Source organism: Bombus pyrosoma, linkage group LG2 (assembly GCF_014825855.1).
Source record: "Bombus pyrosoma isolate SC7728 linkage group LG2, ASM1482585v1, whole genome shotgun sequence".
NCBI classification, from domain to species: domain Eukaryota; kingdom Metazoa; phylum Arthropoda; class Insecta; order Hymenoptera; family Apidae; genus Bombus; species Bombus pyrosoma.
In genome coordinates, this window is record NC_057771.1 from 8,678,371 (window position 1) to 8,700,031 (window position 21,661).

Sequence of the window (21,661 nt, forward strand, 5' to 3'; positions counted from 1 at the left end):
ATCTTGAACTTTGCACGGGATAATCAAACTAGCTGTGTATTACGATCAGTCGTACAGTCCTTTATACTTGCTATAGCAACGAAAGAACGAGAAGGTATCGTGTACTTTGGAAGAAAACGCATTAACGAGACAGCGATTCGATCAACCCTGTGTAGGATTTCAGACAACGAGCACGTATTATGTACGCAAGGGTTGATAAAACGAAGAACAAACGTCGTTCAGGCAACGATATAGATACGCTAACTGAATTACTTATGACAACTACGACAGAGAACTTCTTTCTTACTTGAATTTCTTTGCTTTTGATAAGTACGTAGAAGTTATATCCCCGGATAAAACTATGGCCATCGAACTGTACACCGTGTATCTCGTTGCTTATCACTGCGCCAGCAACGAGTCAGTCTTCTGTCTTCGAACGTAGTCGCTTAAAAATCGATAGTAATCGAATTACAAGGCAAATTACTTAGCTTGTCCCGAACGTCTTATCGACTTAAATAACCCTATCTTGCAGTAGTTGCTTCTTCTTCGTACATTTTTGATCGCGAATAATTTAAAAAAAGAAGGGACAGACAAGAAGACGTAAAAACTGAAACCATGTCAGATGGTAACTACTTGGAAATACGGTAAACCGGCAGTTAGGTTTAATAAATAAACGATTCCGGGCTAGCAACGCCACAGACGGAGGTTAATCGACGGAGAAGATTGCTATGAAAATATTTCAGGCGTGCAGCGGGCACGGTCGGTCTCCCTCGTCGACGACGTTCTCGAACGGACGTCGAGTTTCTCTACCCCCTTTCCTATCCAACTTCGTCGCTCTGGAATAGGGTGGCGAGATTCTAATCCCGCTTCCCGAGGCGTCCTTCGCGATTCTCGATTATACCCTTCCTCCAGCCGCTCCCCAGCCTCGACCAACGGTAGTTCTGGTCAGAAGGTAAATGAACTGGGATAAGATGTCTCCGAAGAGAAACCTTAGAAATCGCGAAAGACCCCGCCAGCTTAAACCTGGCTAACGATCGGCGAACAAGGATATGATCCTCGACGATATCGCGAAACGAACGACGATCCATTGTCATTCTCGGCTAAGTTACACGTACGTCGTTTGGAGTAGTTCAGACGAACGCGTCGTCGTATTTCCAACGGGTAAACGTCCCATTTCTATCGCTTACGACACTACCGACCAACCAATCCATTCGACGAAATAATTACCGGTATCCGTATCGGTCGGATCAAAATCCCAGTGACAAACGCGTTTCGAAGCCGTCAATCGGGCGGTGCATCGTTATTTCTCGCGATAGGCGTCGACAAATTTAAACCACATTAATTAGTAGCTCGATCGATAATGACAAGGGACGATAATTACGATCAGGCGCTGAAGTGTAGCTCGCAAAAAGCCAATAGAGAGGGAGAGAGAGAGAGAGAGAGAGAGAGAGAGAGAGAGAGAAGCAGGCTCTATCAGAGAACAAGGGGTTTCGCCGATGAAATGGAGTAATATCGATTTCACGCAAGCCGTGGCCATAGAGAGAGCAGGATGATTTCGGTGGCGCTCTCGAAAACGTCCAACCAACGTGGAGACCACCCTGCTGCAACCTATTCTACCAGCATTGGAACCGTTTCAACCACGTTTGACTTAAAGGTTACGCTTGTTCTTCTCCCCATTCACAACGCTTCGTTCTACTAGGATCAAATGTATCGGGGACTACTGGAATCGACTCTGATCCAAGATCTGCCCACGTGTAACGAGCCACCTACGCTTGATAGCGGCTACCTGTTTCTCAGTATGTTCGTCTCGCTCGAGAAGAATGGAAATAAGAAGACGGGGAAAAGGGTACGGGCCACGATGTTCGCAACTTCACCGTGCAAAACGACCCAGCTTACGCCGCGAAACCCTATGTTTCCGTTTATCACGGTCAGATTTAAGAGGCGTTTTTCACCCCATTTCTACCCACGCGAAACACGACCTACGTGTACACCGTTCTCGCGATCGTAAAGGAAAAGCTGAAATCACGACACCTTCTGCGGGCTCTTGGATCGTTCTGAATGGGGAGCTCGTTGATACATTCATTACAGAGATGGAGAAACGCGTTTAACAGGGTTCTCGTCGAACATCCGAGGAACGATCCTACGCATCCATGTACAATAATAATAAAGTGGAAAGTGTCCTGCAGTATCGAGTAGTCCGAGGAACAAAGGGACACTCGAGAAGTAAAAACACGAGAGAAAATAAAAAGTATTCCCTTGGACGGTATGGAGAGACTATAGTCGTTCGGCGACTGGTTCGACTAAATAAAATATAATCGGTATGGTGTGTAATACTCGGTGAAATCGATATAGGGTACAACCGCCGCGTCTTCAACCTTTCATCTTCTACGTCTATCTTCCTCTCGTTGCTCTTTCCATCGCCGCTCTTCCCCTTACGTTTACCCTCCCCCACGCGCGAAAGAGGGAAAAATCGTCCACTTTGGCCGCCGTTCCATTATAGATTCATCGTGCACGCGTACAAGCATCGTAAACCTTTCACGGTCTTTGTTTACTGGAATGGTAACGGAATTGCTCCGTTTCCTCGGGAAATATCCATGAATAATACCAGTCACCTCGTATCTTACCCACCACCATACCTAGTATCTTCCTGGCGAATCACATCGTGGATTACTCGATCACGTTCTCGAAGATTTTTAGCAATTTTTCACGCGATTCCTGCAGCATTTCATCCTTAAACGCGAAAACTTAGAGGAACATCTATGCAACTCTCTGACTCTGAAACTGCTCTTTTGTTTTGTTTTGTTTTTTAACAGTGTACAAGCAGGTGTACCATTTGATTAGTTTTTAGATACGTGTACCCACCATATTTGTAAGTATCAAGACATCCGTTGATCTCGTATGAAACGTAATAGTCAACGTAGTTCATCGATCGGAATATCTGCGCAATGTAAATCAAATCTAAATCTAAATCTAAATCTAAATCTAAATCTAAATCTAAATCTAAATCTGATTAAAACAGCCATTTGTAAGAGTTACGGTAATATATTAATTCTAGTAATAATTTCTACGTACATTTTCCGATTTCAAAGTTTACCGGTATAATCGTAATTATCGAGTCTCGTAACGGCGCTAATGAAATTTCGATATGTTTCGTATAATACACGTGATACACCCATAAAAGGTGTCTACAAGCGTTCGAATGCATTGGCAAACTTGTACAGCTAGTTCTCTACAGTTGTACAGTAACTCTGCAATGGAAATTACCGTATTTTTTTTTTTTTCGTACCATAGCAATTCTAAATAGGGAATTTTATTCTGAAAACGCGTACATATCGTTGCTTTGTGTTTCTCGTTTGGTCCGAGCAGACAATAGTCGTGTAAAACTAATCAAAGGTTGATCGACCGAAAAACTACAATGGACAAATCGTCGAGCAAAGGACAACGAACCAAGGTTCGTCGGATCGATTCGTTCTCGTCGATGCGTAATCCGATTGTCATTCGAGTGATGGTAATACCCCTCGAGGTGTATCTAAGCAGAATAGGCAACCGGTAGCTTCCAGTTTCCGAAATTGCAAACGACGAGGGCAACGACGAGGCGGATGAACGAGGTTCCGTTTATCAGAATGTCTTGTCAGCCACAGCCTTTATCGTCGACTATGGGGAGAAGATCGAGAAGGTCGTAGAACATAGGAAATCGAGGTGGAAGGAGATCGTTTGACGACCGTACGAGAGAGCTCTGTCGTTGTTACACGAACATTGTGCGCGTGTGTCACGCCTGAAGATATACCGAAACGGACAGAGGAACGAATACAGCGAGCAACGTGCGTACAACCGCGTCGAATAAGACGGATTTTATCCCAGTGAATCAGTGTCTCGGGTACAATGCTTCGGATCGACAAACAAAAGGCCCCGTTCTACTTGAAAATGATCAATTATTAACGGTACTCTAAGCGTTTCCTCCCATTGTACTCGCTAATAATAACGCTGACATCCACAATGTTCGAGTAGCCCTAATTACGTGGATATTACGCAGATCAGAAACTTGCAAACGCCTGTTCCAAGAATCTGCAATTCCCTTCGAAATCGTGCGGCATTTGTCCGATAGAAGCGTTTACGAATTCTCCGCGAGTCTTTTCGCTGGAAGGTACGGGCGACGCGAGCGCACGAGGCCTGCGTTTTACAGCGTAAATTTGTTCTACAAAGAAAATACGGTATATAATACGGTTGCCTGTGTCGCGGGCATCGATTCAGAATCTCCAGCTTCTCTTCCAACAGGTTTATTATCGATATTGTTGTATGTTAATTACCCAGCTCGATTAACCCCGTTAAATAGCTAATTTAATAAACGCGATAAACGTCGATTTCATCGCGACCTGCCGATTTCCAACATTACCCTCGCGCTATGGATATAACTTTCTACTCGATCGTAGCCGAGCTACGTATATAATCACGCTCTGACAATTTCACCGGCGTTTACGCTCCTGTTTACGATCCTCGGGCAACGCGATAAAGTCGCTGGTATCGCTTGTTCCTCCGGAATTCGATAAAACGCCACGACAGTCCACTGAGTGTAACAATTATTAGTTAAGATATATGACGATATCAGCCAGCTGTTGGTCGATCTGCTCAACCGGTGCCCCGTCTTTCTATTCTTTCGCTTCTTTCGACGAAAACGAAGAAAATGTAAGAAATAAAATCGCGTGTAACGTAGGTCGATGAACGTATTCTCGATCGATTTTACGCGATCATCGTGCGTTTCGATCCCTATGCACATCGACCAACGACGTTTATGTCCGACACCGTGTTTGCAAATACAAAGGCAGGTAATGCGGCCGTGCTGAGCGACTGAACACGTTACACTGCATTACAAATCGCGCGGAAACACGGCTGCGCTCGCACGCGTGTGTACACGCACGCATACGAACGCGATCGGTTGGCAACGCTGCGAATGCGTGCCCTCCGAACTGATTCTTCCTCTTACTCTCTCTCTCTCTCTCTCCTTCTCCCTCTCTCTCTCTCTCTTTGATTGCACGCTTTGGTTTACCTCCGATGCATCGCCTGGCTTCTTTTCTAACTATATAAACCCGTACGCGACACCGCAGGATCGCATAAAGAACGATTCTCTCGGGTCCACGTTTGTCCCCATCGCGCAGAGCTTCCGCGAACGTAACGACAAACGAGCGAAACAAGTATATCCCGATAATTGTTCTTCGCCAGCGCGCTGTTATTGCTGGTAACGGGGATCGTGATTTTTATCAACGTTCGAGGCCACGAACGGTTTCACGGACTCGAAAAACTACGAAACACGCAATGAAAAGGAAAATGGACGCGGTATTTACCGTTATTTAGGGTGGATTAGAGACGATGAGATGGGTAAAATACGATCAATAACGAGATCAATCCATTAAGGAGTAAGGTTGCGCTGACACAGCATCTCGTTTACCACTTGAAGGAATTCATTGGCGAAAATGGGGATAAATTTTTCAAGAAGGAACTCGTGAGATCGTAGCTGCTACAAAGTCTAACTGTAGATAAATCTTTCTTAAACTTCGTTACAAATTTCTTCAACAACCTGATATCGCGCATCCATTTACACTGGTAGCTATTCTTCATTATAAAAGAGTGAAGTATAAAGGAAATTATTTTTAAAAAGGGACTGATAAATCGTGGAAAAATGTATGCGCGAAGGGATTAATCGGAAACTGGCGACATTATCGAGTTGGCAACCCATGAAAATGGATACCATACGCGCGAAATCACACGTCGGACGCCATCCCTCGCGGTAATAGTTTACACCCTGCGGATCTTTGTGACGTTAACGATACCGTGGATCGAGCGATCGCGATTTAATCGCGCGGTACGAGCAGGCGCGACCACGAAGACGACGGGCCGTGAAATTAGACGCGAAACAGAAACTGGAAGAAGTACGAGATGATTCCGCGAGATTGAATTAGATCTCCGCGAGTCGATAGCGGCTAAATTTGCGATAATGGTCCGCGAGCTTTATGGCCATCGAGCGTTTTTCCTCTCTCACCCTCGGACTTCTGTAGACCAATAGGAGAAGATCGACTCCAAACACGTACGAGAGGGCAGGCATCGGTGGCTATACGGGGTGAATAAGCAATAAAATCAAGCGTAGAACGGTGCTCGTTTTCTGCATACTTTATGTCCCCTACGTCGGCTCGCTAGGCATTCGCTGGCATACTTCAAGTGTTCTAAAGGTATGTGCAAGTTTTAGATCGGATCCCGAACACGCTCCGCTGTAGGTACGAGCTAGCGAACGCGCGTGCGCGCGGAACCGTGACGCGCGCGTTTTGAAATTACTCACGCGTCGTATCGTTCCGATTCCTGATCAACTTTTTGTTCGACGTTCCGACAAACTGGCTGATATCGAGTGTGACTTTCGTACGAAGGATATACCGTAACGAAGAAGTAGCTACGTTTTTCGGTAATTTAGGTAAATCATGCAAAGATCAAACTCCAATCTGTTCTTGAAACGTGTTATAAATTTATAGTCGGCTGATATTCGTAATAACAAACTTTAACGCTTTTCTATACGAAACTTGTATCCTTTTCTCTCTCCCATTAAACGCGATTTAAATATTCGAGCTACCTCATCATTACTGCAAAATTACTGTTAAATTACGAGTTTTGTTACGTTTGTAGGAACATTCCCACGGAGCTAGTGTCGCGTTAATCACATTTCTTTGTTAACACACGATTCGTCATATCGTTCGACGTACCGTTAGAAAATTGCTCGAGTCTTAAAAAGACGCGAAAACGTTTCTCTCCATTGAAATTGAAACCGTCGACGCCAAGTAATTCTCATATTTCTAGTTTTTGTCGCGCAGCCATTGGATCGACTAGATATAAATTTGGTTATAGGGGAGGAATAAAAATGAACGAAACAGATTGGACAGGTTACGAGATCCAATATCAAAAGAAACGAACACACACTCGGTGGTGCATGGCGATTGAAATTTCTCATCGCACAAACTCGCGCCCAAACAAAGTAACTTGCACTGGGATCCGGTGTCGAGACAAGTGTCAGCTGGGAAAACGGGAACGCGTCAGAATCTGTTGCTGTGCCGCAAAAACCTGCCACTGGCAAAGCGACTCCGCGTACCACCTAGTCGACGCTAATAAGCAATAATTGATTTTGAATCGTCGTACGATCGGTGAAAACGCGAAATCCAACGAGATTGACGCGACATACGGTTTTGACGTTTAACGATTCTAATTAATGTACATTGATTACTTGCGGATATTTATGTAGTTATGAGAAATTTCATGTAAAAACGTACAAAATGTACACGGTACGTGGACAGGTAGAAAATATTCGAAATACTCGTTTATAGTGTTCTGTTAATAAAAGAAATTTTCCATCGACACGTTCGCTATCGTTGTGAATTGAAGCAAAACGTTCATCGTGGATAATATTTTATTTCTCGTATATCTGGACGATATTTGTTGAAAATGACAACGTGAGTTCGTGCTCGCCACCCATATGCAGATGCGCTAGTTACAATAAATAGTAACTGGAAGATAGTTCTAGATACGATCGATAGATTTAATCGATAGGTTTAAGATGTTCTTTTGTTTTTATCCCTAGTCCATGTAAGAAAGTGCAATAAAGGTTTCTCGGCTCAGAACGGTGTGATAAATTTATCCAAGGAATAAAATAATAGCTAATATAATCCTGCCTCTGAATACAGAAATAACGACGATATTTAAATCTAAAAGCTAAAATTTATGTACCTCTCAAATACTAGATTCTCGATTAAATAAGTACAAGTTCTTTTGATCGAATTTGTGGAATGTAAAATCTGCAAAATACCTCGGCAACACATTCGATTCTCGACTTTCGATTCAAATTAATCTCAGACATATTCGCACATGTTAATCTCTATTTCTTTCAGCATGTTCACAAAGATATGATTTTGTATAGATATCCACGGTCGAGTAACCGACGATCGTCTGGTTAACGTCACTGTTTAAATTGTCAGATTATAAGGAAATTATGGTTTGAATCAGCTAATTGCGCGCACCGTAGATAGTAACATCGCGAATTTTTTTTCTCGGCTCAACAGGTAAGAATCCTATCCTATGTAACAAGAACAAATCACCGAATATCGTCGATAAACACACCGATTTATTACAAACCATAAAACAGTGGATTATTGCTGTTTTTCAGAGTCCCTGGACTGCATCATGTGTACAGTTATATACAAACAATGACTAAAGTTCATGGTCGCTCCCTCAAATCGTTTTGCAAGAAGAAGTTTTTCAAGAAGACACGTCTAAAATTACGAAGGCAAAATCTTTCTTCGCCTGCGTTAGAAACTTTCCCAAGTTAATATACGTCTATAACACAAAAGAATAATTTCGTACGTGTTAGGCAGAGGTGACTATCACGAACAAACAGAGGTGACTACACCGTTGATTACAACAATGAAGACTGTAAAATCACAACACGAGGGTCTAGGTTCAAAATCGCAAGAATCGTTTTCAAATCGGAGAGTGGCGAAAACGATGCAATGATTCTTCCTCTTCGATTAAATATTCCCTCGTATCCTACATAATATCTATCCACACGCGCAACTCACAATCAGTCGGATTGTCGGCGACGAAGTAGCGGCGAGACTTGGAACGTTCTCGTCGTTTCTCCACTTCGTCGCTCGAATTCCACACGCGATACTCCTCTCCGATGGCCGATGCTTCGCGCCACAAAGCACCACACATACTCGCAGAGAGAAGTGCACGCATGTCTTTCCTCTCGTCTTCCTTCTTTCGTTACTTGCCGCGTCGATACAATTCCCGATACTACTCGAGATGTTTATAGAGTAATTGCGATCGTCGTCTGAACCGAATCAACTAGAATCAATCGTTAGATTGCGAATGTTCGTGGAAATTTATGTAGATTTATAAATGCGACCTAAGTAGAGATTCGCTTCGTTCGCTAAATATTGTAACGAGTTCCACGCTTTGAATAATTCATGTATCTTTGTGTATTCTGTTGCACCTTGACGAGCTGCTATATTTTCTACAAATGCATGAACATCTGTAGTATACTTAGTTAATTACTAATACAGGAATGTTTGTAAAAGTTTGCGCAAACTTTACTTCGATACTATATATTCAGCTTTTGTCAATCGGCGATCGATCGTCAAAGATCGGGAAAAAATATTTGGGAAAGTTCGCGTAAACAAAATGGAGGAAGATATCGGTGAAAGAACATGGATCGCAGGGAAATGCGTATCTAGCGACCCCCACGCGACTCTCAGCAATAGCCGAGAGATAATTAAGTAGGACTCGTAGATGCTCCGCTAAAAATAGAGGCCGTCGTCGGAAGATGAAATCGTCCGTGAATTAATCGGCAACGAACAGGCCCTCTCGTTTCGCAGCGAGAAGCCCGAAGACAATGATGCGCACAGAGAAAAATAATTATGCGGGGCACACATTTCGACAAAAAGATCGGCGTTCGTTTCCAAACGCGTTACCGCGATGCGATCAACGAGCATCCAACCGTGTCAAGATCGATAAACAAGACGTCAATCTTCTGACTCATCCCCCATAATCGCGTCATTTTACCACCACGATGTGAATATACCTGCTCCTGCATACAATGACGTAGTCACGAATCTAAATCCCCCGACAGCCGGAAAATTCGCTGACACCCAGCACAGCGCCAAGCTAACCCCTATTTACAGCGAGCTAGCTGCTACGTTAAACGCGCCACTTTCCCTAACGTATAGAATATCTTATTGGGATAATAGGATATTATAGAGCCAATCTTCTTCGTGTTTTCCTTCGACCACTGCTTCGTTTGGATAATGTATATACGTATCATCGCCGAAATGAAATATTTCTATCATTTTGAGATGGAAATCGTCGTCGCAAGCGGTAGGAGCAGTAAAACGCAAAATACAAAGCAGCAAACGATGATCGTACTATATAAACTTACCGTGGCTTCTTCATGGCTTGTCGATCGGCCTAACTCGGCGTGTCACGTGTTTCGTGTGTACGTCATTGGGAGTCGTCTCGTGGTATTCACGAATCGCGTCCAGAGGCGACGAACGAAACTTGGGTGCGAAATCGACAAATCCGACGATCGAACGTAAAAATTCCCTAGATCGTTTTCGCGCGACTCACGCTACTCGGTGTAATACCCTCCCCCCTGTCTCTGTCGCACTCGTGTCTCTGCGCTGGCTCCTCGCACTACTTTTCTCTCGCTCCTTGTCACATTATTCTCCGTTTCGGTCTTACTCGTAGCACACGAAGGGACGTGCTGTACGGTAGGGAACGCGAGAAGGAAAACTCTGGCAACGTCGCCTGGCTCACTCGCTCGCTCTTTTGCCTCTTCTTCTCTCTGTTACGTCGTCGTGCTGCCCGTCGATGTACACCCTGTGCCTCTCCACTCTTTTTCTCATTCTTCCACGCTCGTCCACCCGTCTGTCTGTCTTCTTTCAACGTCCAACACCGAAAGATCGCACGTACACACGGAGTCGGGACGATACGGCGCGTACGGGACGTAACATACACCGGCAGAGCCACGCTTTCGACGTATGTGTCGAGCGCACCGCGCTCTGAAAGATTTGATACTCCCTTTTTTTCCCCGATTACAACATTCGCGTCACCGCGTCAAACCGCGTCTCGAGCACGGCCGAGCTCACGGAATTCCGTGCTTTTTCAACCGATACACATTCGTGTCAGAAACCTCCACCGTAACGAACCGATGTATCACACTGTCATTCTATCTTTCTCCAACCAGAGGCCCGTGCGTGCAGTTTATCTCACTCCATCGAGACAGAACACAGTGTCTCTCCTTCTCTCTCGCTCCTCCAGTAATGTTTTGTTTTTCGAGCGTACGCGCTATTTCCTCGGCACACGAATTAACTCCGATGATGCGAGTTACGACAAGGACACACCAGCGATTTTCACACGCGCGACGATTCGCGCACCCTTAAATATTCCACCATGTTTCGATGTCACCTTCGGAGGTACTGTCGCTTGCTGGCGGTGGCGGAAGCCATATTGAGATCGCTGTTCGTGACACCGCCAGAGCGCCAATCGGTAGATGGACAAGGGGGTCTGCGCGTACGCCGATTGGTCGAGTGCACCTGTTCCGTAGTCGCCATCTCCCGGCATTTCTCGACATCGAACCGTGCACCTTACTTATCGACGGATTGGATATCAGACGAATTTCACCGACGCACTTACTCTGATTAATTTTACGAATTTACATAGAAACACGGACTAACAGATAAAAATATCGGTTCTTACGAATCAAACAAAGCGCTTGCAAACTGCTTAAAATAGTAGTCGAAATAATATCGTAATTTCATTAGACATCTCGTTTTATCAAATAAGGTATTATTTAAGTAGCAGATGAACAATGATAAGGTATTAGGTGATGTTTCTAATTAATAATCGTCTTCAATATAGACGATAAAGAAACATTTTGACAAATATCGAACTTGATCTTCCTATGCATACACGTATCTTCAATGGTGCATATTAAACTTTATACATCGCGTGATTTTAGGATCGAAAGCTTCTATCGACACGTTTATGTTTGACTGCTAGCAATACGATTTAAATTCCCACTCGTACACGACCTTACCCAACGACACGAATCGAGCATAAATGCATTACACGCGTGATGATAAATATTAATCGTATTCACTTCGAGCCGTTACTCGATTATGCAAATAATCGAATATACTTTGTATACTTTGTATAGTACGGTACGGTAACGGAGTAGCGACAGCCGATGCGTGTTATTTTTCGTTTAAACCAATTAATCACGTAGAAAGTTCTCAACAACCAAAATCAAAATATTATTTATCGAGAAACGCTAAATATTCGCGGTTCGTCATAAATTCCATAATTTGCATTAATATAATAGTTTAGTTTACGAGAACTCGTGTCGTGCCATCGTTTATATAATCTATACGAGACAGAATGAACTTTATCGTCGTTGGAAATGACACTTAATGATAAGATTACGTTCATTAATTTCTAGTAAATACGTGTGCAAAAAGCCGCTCTATCGACTAATAATGTACGTGGTACGTAACGTACGTTCTGTTCGGAGTAACGAAATTTTTATTTTCCTTGTTATACAGGAAACGCGTTAAAACCGTACAGAAGCAGAACACCAGGAAACATCGGCATTGCGGTTGAATCCTGTTTCATGACGAGAAGTGAACGTACATCGTCGTATCGAGCGTCGTTTGAAAAATGATCATGCTTTCGATAGCAAGTGGATATTATGCAAATGAAGTGGAAAAACCGCAGCCAAATTTTAGCAAATTTAAGATATCATCCCGGATATTCGTAACTCTGATGTACCTAACGACAAAGATATCTCACACTTTACACGCGCTATGTACTGTTTATAAATATCCGGATAGTTTGGTCGATCTGTAGCAACAATATGTAAATTTCACTAAAATGTACAAATTAATGAGAAAATAACGGAATTAGATAAAATATACTACCTCCTTCTACGATTATCAGTTCAGTACATGTATTGGTATTTAAGTATCATTGATAATATTAATATCGGAAATGTTTCTATTTAGGAGACCTCCCTCCTTCTTAATCTGTCTTAAGATTAAGGAAATTTAAAAGCTTAATCTATTACTGAGATTAGAATTATATTCTGCTATACGTAATTAAGACGATTACGAGGGACGAGATCATTACAGTTCGATTTATCCATAATTCTGTACTTAAAACGTATCTCGTCAAAGACAAACGAGAGTCCGGATACTTTTGTGCGGTAGTGTACTATCTGCCGAATCGATAACTCGTAAGATTATTCGTACGTATAAAATTCCCGTTATCTGATATGTCTCTGCGTTTATTTTCGTGCTTTCGTTTGTGTACAAATATTCAAATCGTGTCGCGGAATCGCTTTGCAACGGTATCGAGGAAAACTACGTTCGAAGCCGCTTAGGAAGATTTCACGCGGCAATAGATCGCCTTTTCTCCCCTCTTTCTTATCTGAGAAATAAAAAAGGGAGAAACAGGCAGGATTATGCAAACGAAATGAACGAAGATCACAATGTACGTTCCCATCAGGCGACAAATTACTCATTTGGAGGCCGATGGAATCAAGTTAATCGTGGTATCTCGTTCGTCTCACGTGACACGAAACCAGGCTATAGAGAGGTAGTTCGATTTAAAAGATACAGGCGCTTGATTAAAGCGGAGTTAAAAGCTACTTTTAAATTTCGTAGACGCGGAACGGTGGAGTTGCCAGGGAAACGCCGTGGCGCCAAGTCTTCGATTTTGTCGATTCGAAGGCAGACGCTTCGCCGAGTCGCATAGAACAACGGCTACAGCTTGAAATTCGTGTCAGCTCGTAGGCAAATCGCGTTTGAGGGACGCGCCATCCGACCAGCCATCAAATCGATCAAGTAGGATTTACGCCCTCGGTTGTCGTAAAACACGACGACCAACTTTCCCCATTTCCCCGGCCTACCGCGACACGAAGATCCGAGACACACATGCGCGAATGGGTATGCAACAAGTCTACGCTACTTTGCTACATCTTACGTGCTCTCTACTCTCGACTGCTCGAGAAACGTCGACGAAGGAAGGCTCTTTCGCGTAAAACCTTCACTACGCGCCTTACCTAAGTCAAACCAAATTTAGAATTACATTCGTTACGTTAATGCAAGCACTGACGGTAGAATGGAAAAAATATCGCGAGCCAGGCGGGAAAAAAGGTACGCGCAACAAGTCTACGCCACATAGTTCGGTCTTTACGCGAGGGAATCTGACGAGCCAAGATCGTTCGAACTTTGGTCGAATGTTGACCACACGTTTCTACGATAGAGAAATAAGCGTTTCATTCTGGAGGAAAGACGAACAGGTGAAAACAGCTTGATTTTCCTAATTGAACTCGGAATTACGTTTATTACGCTATGGTTGTTTCGGGGACAGGATCAAGAGACGTCGGAGATCATGTAGAAAAGGACATGCAACAAGTCCTCCCGTCAATGGCCTCTTTCGGACGTTCCTCCTCTTTCGATGTTGCCTACGTCACTGGTGACGCACGACTTCCGCTACGTCACGCGTACGCGCCGCCCATCACCGTGTACTATCTCTCCTTTCAGTGCCCGTGTTCACCTCGGCACACACGCCGACCAGATAAAAACGAAATTCCGATTTTCACCGCCCACGAAGAGAGATTCCTAGGCGTCGCTTCTTCTACCTCCTTCGTCCTCGAGAGCCCAGCGACATTCTCGTGCAGTTGCTTCTTGCAACGATCGCCCGTTTACGTGGCGATACTTTTGTTTTGCTTTCGGTTCATCGGGCGACTCGAGCAGACCGTATTTTGACGAATGCGAAAGTTACCGATCGTCTTTTTATCGAGACACGTTCAAAGCCGATAAACAAGAACGGCGGCTCGTTCACCGGTTCGACATCGATCCATTGTTGGCCGGTATACAGCGTCGTTTCCGTTTAAAGGGCTACAGAAAAGAGGCGAGCCAGTGTAACTCGACCTCATTGAAGAAAGCTACCTGAATCGTTTTAAAAGACTGCCACGAACCAGCCTGGCCAGGTTTGTTTTCGGCAAAGAGGAAAATCGGTTTCGACAGCAACCCTTCCAGTATCTTGTTTAATCCGGCGATATCGATAACCTTTGATCGTATTACCTTGACTCTCGCGTGGAGAACACAAACGTTTCAGCCGGCTAACGATTATCTCTGTCAAACGAACAAGTAGACGGAGGCTGTTCGGGACATTGATCTATGTCGTTCCTGACAGGAGAGAAAGACAAACAACGATCGAATAGAACAATCGTTTGAACGTTTCGCGATTAGTGCCGATCGTGATAAGAAGAAAGGGAGAAAAAGAGAGGAAAAAGAAAGAGAGAGGGAGGACGCGACAGGGACAAACAAGGAGCTGTTTCTAAACTTCGAACGGTGCCGCGGCTACGCTAGAAAAAAAAAAAAAGAAAGGGGAGCGCAAAGAAGAAAGGACAGCGAGGTGGAAACAGAGCTAGAAAGAAGGAGAGAAAGAGAACAGGGGGAAGGAGGAGGGATGGAGCGAGTCCCTCTCTATTGATTTCCTGCCGAGGGTGGGCCAACGAAGGGAGGATTAAGTATCGGCTCTCTCGTTGCTGCTTTTCCCTCTCTGTCTCTCGTTCTCCCCTTTCCCCTTTTTCGCTCCTTTGCCGGCTCTGCAGCAATTCGACCAGCACTTGCCCGAGACGGACAAAGAGGGACGAGAAGAAAGAGCAACGATCAAGCCGAAAGGAGAAAGAGGAAAGAAACGAAAGAACGAGACGGAAAAAGGAACAACTGTGCGTATTCCTCTTGGCTGCGACTTCCACCTTTCTCTCTCTCTCTCATTTTCCCTCCCACTCCTTCTTACACCCTTGTCCCTTCTCTCTTCGATCCCACCATGTCCATTCGTTTTTCTCTGTCCTTTCCACGTTGTACACGCGTGTACCGAATGTCGACGACTTTGTGGTGGTAAACAGAGCCGCCGTAATGCAACATGGTACACGCTGGAGCGCGAACGTGGTGGGTCCCCGTAGCGCTGGCAGTGGCGACTATCCGATGGTGGAGAGTGCAGTCAGCGTGCTCGCGATAGAATGGTGAGAGTAAGGCAAACACACTGACAGTCATAACGATAGCGACCGCGGTAGGTACGTTGGGAGACGGCGACATCGAATACACACAGGCATAGAGTACATACGCGGATAGATGGTGCGCCAAAGGATATAAGTATTGGTGTCACAAGTACAGCCCCCGCCTGACGCTGTCTACGTTCGATAGTAGCAGCAGCGAAAGTAGTAGTAGTAGTAGTGGCAATAGTATTAGCAGTAGTAGTAGTAGTAGAGTAGTAGTAGTAGTAGTAGTAGTAGTAGTAGAAGTAGTAGTAGTAGCAGTAGTAGTAGTAGTAGTAGTAGTAATGTAGCGAGTACCATAGTAGGAGTAGTAACACCAACGAGATAGGTGCTGGTGGTAGTAAACTTGCGTACAAGCGACGTGACGTCAGAACCCGAGCAGCGTAACCCATGAATCCGCACCTCGTCCACTCCCTCCCACTACTCCGGGCCACCCTAACCGCTAACCTCCCTCGTGCATCCAGATACTATCGATATTACTCCACTACGCGTAACGTAGACAAATTAATGGAGCAAGCTCGTCAAAGGGGCGGGCGCGTGGCGCCTGCTAAACCGTGATTTCTTCGGGATTTACAGGATCTGCCTCGCGACTATCTCTTCCGTATTTACACGTTCGGATCACACGCCAGCCACTCCGCAAAGATTATCCAGATCATTTCGGTCGATTAAATCAGTCGGTGCATTACGTCACGGATATTAATTCTCGAATCCGCGTAATTTTATCCCTTTCTCCCTTCCCCCTCCTCCCCTCTCCCTTCCATCCATCCTTTCACGATCGGTATCGGCGATCGGGTTTCACGAAAGATCGTTAGATATATCTCGCGACAGCTTGCGATGAATTTCATAGGCGGCAAAGTGATTTAAACCATAATTCACCGTCGTCTACTTTCCGTTCTATCACCTACCGCCTTCCGCCAACCTAGATATCGCCGATATTAATGGACCGACCGTGGCAAACCAGTTGACGCTGAGTTACAAGGTATCAGAGATTACAGCGATTAGTTTGCACCGTGGTTACCTCGATATTCCTATCCGCTGCTATCATCATTCCCGTGCACAGCGAATTAGTTGCTAACGCACAGACGTCTCTGATAAAAATCTAGCGCTATCGAGTTTAAAGTTATCGAGTTTGTAATTTGACAAGGACGATCGCCCGGATCGCGAAGGTATCGAAATACCTTCGAATCTAAGATGCGTCGAACTGCATTTTTCCTAGCACCCGGTATATATCGTTGACGTAACTTACGCTACACGAAGAGTCAATTAACGGGAACTGTTTTATCGGATCAGCGTCGATCAAGTTCCGACCACAATGGTGAGGAACGCGAACAGATCGCCGCGTAAACGTTGGCACGTGGGATTACGATGACGTTTCAACGAATATTACATTTCATTTACAATTAATAGGGTGTATTTATTTGCGTGGCTGGCGCGCGCACACCCCACGGTCACGCGTGCCAACCAGACGTTATCGATTCAATAACACGCGGCCGAACAATGCCACAGGATCTAACGCGATTCCGTCGCTCCATTTAATACGATTTATCGACGATACCTGGAATTATTCAGCCAATACGCGACGAAGGACGAATTCTTTCGGTAAACTAAACGAACGATTAAATCAGTCTACAATTCATCCGTGTTTAATGGGTATATATCCTCAGCTCGTTTAACGTAAAATTATTCCCTCCGACTCTCGAAATTAGTTTCGCGGTTGAAATTGGAGCGAGAGTTGTCGTTATCATTGTCCCGTGATCTTTGACTCGATCGAATACGAAAAATAAAACTGCTATAGATAGTCTCGCGCTCAAAACTGTGAGATAATGAGAAATCAGCGAGGCTTCCCCGTTTCCCGCGAGCCATGAAAATAGCACCAAACGTATAGAACTATTTGAGCGAATTTGAATTTACCTCGACACATAACTCTTTAACATTTCGGTCCGATAAACGACTAAATATAGTGCTACAAATTGTGCGTCCAAAGGTCATCGCACGTAACGCGATTATAAATGTTAATTTCTCACAGAAAGTTCAAGATATATCGTTCTTGTAACGCGATAGCAAAACTATAGGAAATCTTGAGAATACGCAGACAATTATTTTCTAGTACGTTTATTCCGAATTCTCTATCGTTTTATCGCACGTTCAAGGAATTAATACGCGATTAGATTCGCTATTTCAATTTGTTTATCTAACGTCTCTTATACTGATCTGCTAATACGTTCAAGAAACAAGAGTACTCAGGAGAAATACGTAAGAGTCCGCGATTTCTATACAGTGTAGGGCGTTGCTCCGTAATAGACGCGTAGCGAACTCAAACAGGAATTTACCAAAGGAGAAACTTTGCCTTTGCTACGATTCTACTAGTCCGATCTGGCGGTAGTTTCATCGCTACGTCGCTTTGACATCGCGCGTTTTGATTCGCCGATAGATCGTGGACATTGGTTTATCGCCAGCGTCGTAACCCTTTAGACGCGAAGGAAACCAATTAAAGCAACTACCATACATCGAGGGACGTAGGCCGGAACCGCGGCCATGAATTTACGAAGCATGTTGCACTTACGGTTTGCACGCTCGTTTCACGTCATCCGCATTCTCTGACGCTTCTATTTTTACCTTATTATTATTTTCTCTTTTCTCTCACGTTTCGTTTAGCAATGAACAATAGCGACAGTACGATGCGTCAAAGATGCAAGAAGAATTTCGATAAGGGCAGGTAAGGAAAGGAACGGCGAGTATCTACCGCAAGGGCTGAACTTTCGAACGATCTTATCGATTTCCAGTGGGAACACGGTCACGCACAGATGCGCAAAATGAATCAAGAAGAAAGGGACGAAACGATAATGCAGCGTCGTCCACGATACTGCACCATTGATTTAGTAGTGGTTATCCGAGCTCCCCTAGCACACCGACTCGTGACTCATAGTTGCTCGTCTGTGTCGTTAAACACGATTCTTCGGCCGCGAATGCATCCACGCGAAGAGATGCTCTTAGAAATTTAAACGATAGCCATTCTGCGCGTCTACGCGCTGCTTTTATCTGCTGCCCCGTTATTCGAGCAACTGCGCGAACCAATCGGTCGACGCTCGAAAACATTCAACGTTGATTCTGATAAGAGCGCTATCTTTGACATCTGACGAGTTCGCTTTCGTTCGAATCGTTCTCGATTTGAAAAAAAAACCCTGCGTGTGTTTTGCCTCGTGTAGCGTAGCCATTGAAGCAACGAGGGTAGCCGCGACGTTTAGACGTTAAATAAAGAAATTCCAAGAGAAAAAGGGAAAAGAAGAGATCAATGATAGGCTGTTAAAAATCAAGTAACGAGAGGTTGCGACGTGATTGCGTCCCGAGACATCGATACATCGAAGATGACAGATAGAGAATGAGGAGGACGAGGAGAAAAAAAGAAGCAATGTCTTTGTCGTGGGAAAAGACAGTGGGATGACCCCACGTATACGAGACATTCTGCCTTGCGACGAGTATGTGGGTCGAGAAATGCCGTACGCGCTAAATATATATCGGGCGCATACACGCGCGCAACTTTTGCGTATCAAGGCGTCCAAGAAGTCAGAAGAAAGAGGGTCATCAGAGGCAACAAGAAAGGATCGTTTCTTTCTTTCTTTCTTTCTTTCGAGCACGCGAGAGAAGAGAAAAACAAGATCGTGCTCTATGTCGGGTTTTTTCCTCTTTCTTGGCGTTCGCGCGAAAGAGAAAGGAGTCGAAGGAGGAGACGCGGCCGAACGCTGGGTAAAGCGACTCTGCCGCGGAGAAATCGATTCGTCAATCTGTCATGGCCGGGACCTTTGCATCCGATGCCGGTATGCATGTTATTTACGTGCCTTCCGAAAATCTCGTTCGAGTCGCTTTCCAGTCACCACGTGCACCGTTTCCACGAACCAATCGAGGAGTTCGAAACAAAACGCTCGTCCGAACGAAAACGTACCGAACGAAATGTATTCGCCCTCCAACCATGGTTACGAGCTTTTAATAATAAGAGCATCGCACGAGCTTCTTTACGGTTTCTCTCTCTCTCTCTCTCTCTCTTTCTCTCTGCTTTTCTATTTCGCGTTGCACTCTGTCTAGCACGGTGGTCCTTTTCAAGATAGATAGCGCGATTACGTAGTGCGTGGCGGCGTCAACGTTTAATTATACAACCCCCGACAGTTAATTAGCAAGTTAATGGAGGAAAAGAGGAGAAAGAGAAGAAAAAGGAGCGTGGAATAGGACGAGAAGGTCATAATCAAGCAGAACGAGCAAAGAAAACAGTATAGAAGGGAGCAGCGATCGTTGGCTCCGAACCTAAATGAGGGAGCCAAGGTTGAGCGCGAAACGATGCCTCGAACGACCGACCGAACGAAACGAAAACTCGCGCAGCTACTTTTAACGTTCGACGGTCCTTTCTCGTTTGTTTACCCGAGAATTTACCGACAGCTGGTAACTGACCTCGTGCAAAACACGGATCACGTTGCTTCGCACGGGGAGACCACGCAAAATTGATACTGATGATGCAATCTCGAGCAAACAGCGGGCTACAACAGCGAGACGTGGAAACTCGGTAGGAAAAAAATGTACGTTCTATCCGACTGGAAACATCTGCTCCGATTTTTGCTGCTTCTTCTTTCTTTTCGTCGCATCTGCATTGGAAATTGAAACGATAAATTAAGCGAACGACGATAGACAGGAACGTTCGTGCCACGGATCGTTTAGCGAACGCAGGCTCGGTTCTCGGGAAAATGGACGGCTATAAGCAGATTCGAAAAAGAAGAGTTGAGAGAGACGAAATACAAGTAGCTCTCCTCTGCGATAGCCTGCAACGAGGGTGAAGGTTTACGGCGGAATTATAAACAGCCGAAGGTCGGTATTACTGGGAAAACAAATTATAGCGCTTTCACGCGCGAAAACGCACACTTGCAAAATCGTTTTGTCCAAATATAGATTGGTGCTTTTTTATCCATTTAGCTCCGATATCGAATTCTATCGATCGCAAAAGTCTGGCAAATATGAACAGAAATCTCAATTAGACGGACGATGAATATATTCTGCAGGATCTACTATTAGCCAAATACTCCGTTAAATACTCGAATACTAAGTTTAGGACGAATATCGTTTCTGATTCGAAAAAGAAATCGGAGTTATTAAGAAACCGGATTAATCGATAAGATTTCATCCGTCCAATTCGTTTTGTCCACTAAATATGACACGGTGTCATAATCGTTTTGTTCTTGTTTTTATCAAACGTTTTCAACGATAAAATTGTTATAGTTACGAGGCTTGGAAACTCGCAAGAAATACTTCAATAAAAACATTTACGATACAGCAGTCATCGAAATGGAAAACAACGAAACATTTCCTTCTCTCCTAATTTCAATTTGAAACGCTCTCAAGGAACGGTCATGGTATAATACTACTCGGGATAGAAGAATGCGATGGTATCAAAGGTCAAACACGAGTTCGACACTATCAGACGTAGTAAGGCAGTAGCGTTATTCGAATCACCTGTGTTTCAACATCTTAAAATTCAATCTTGAACTGTGCACAGAGCATACAGAGTATGTTATGTAACATCGTTAATTTTTATATAATTCGTATACTTCAGCGAGAAAAGATATGAAAATCGGGCAAACGATTCGAATAACTTTACGATTACTTCGGTCAACAAAGAGGTATTGCACGTATAAGGACTAATAATATCTGCATACGCTATACACACGTACTTATGATAATTACAATTGAGAATATTGACATTAACTAATTTCAACAAATTTCCTGCCATCTGACAAGCAAAAGTTACATGCTTGTAGAAAATTATAGCCGTCAAGCTGTCAGTGTACAGCATATATATTACTGTTTATCACAACCAACAATAATAAGTTAGTTTATCTTGAAGCGTAGATTACTTAAAAATTGTTCATAAACAAAGGCATATTGCTTGACTTAAATGGAATATTCTTTTGAAACGAATAACCTTATTTTACCTCGTGGGACATCGTCGGTCCATCGAATCGAATCGACGGTACGTTTGATCGTGGAGTG

General features: G+C 44.2%; 1 protein-coding gene across 10 annotated transcripts in view; it reads right to left on the reverse strand.

Annotated features, from left to right (window-relative positions):
- LOC122574641 (AF4/FMR2 family member lilli) overlaps positions 1–21,661 on the reverse strand; it is a 166,933-nt gene that overhangs the window by 129,603 nt on the left and 15,669 nt on the right. Inside the window, exon 1 of one of the 10 annotated variants that reach the window (XM_043742517.1) lies at positions 9,944–11,005. The exons of the other annotated variants lie outside the window; for them this stretch is intronic. Coding sequence (XP_043598452.1) covers positions 9,944–9,957 — 14 coding nt within the window. The 5' untranslated portion in view covers positions 9,958–11,005. Of the gene's footprint in view, positions 1–9,943; positions 11,006–21,661 lie in introns of those variants that run through there. 10 annotated transcript variants of the gene reach the window in all.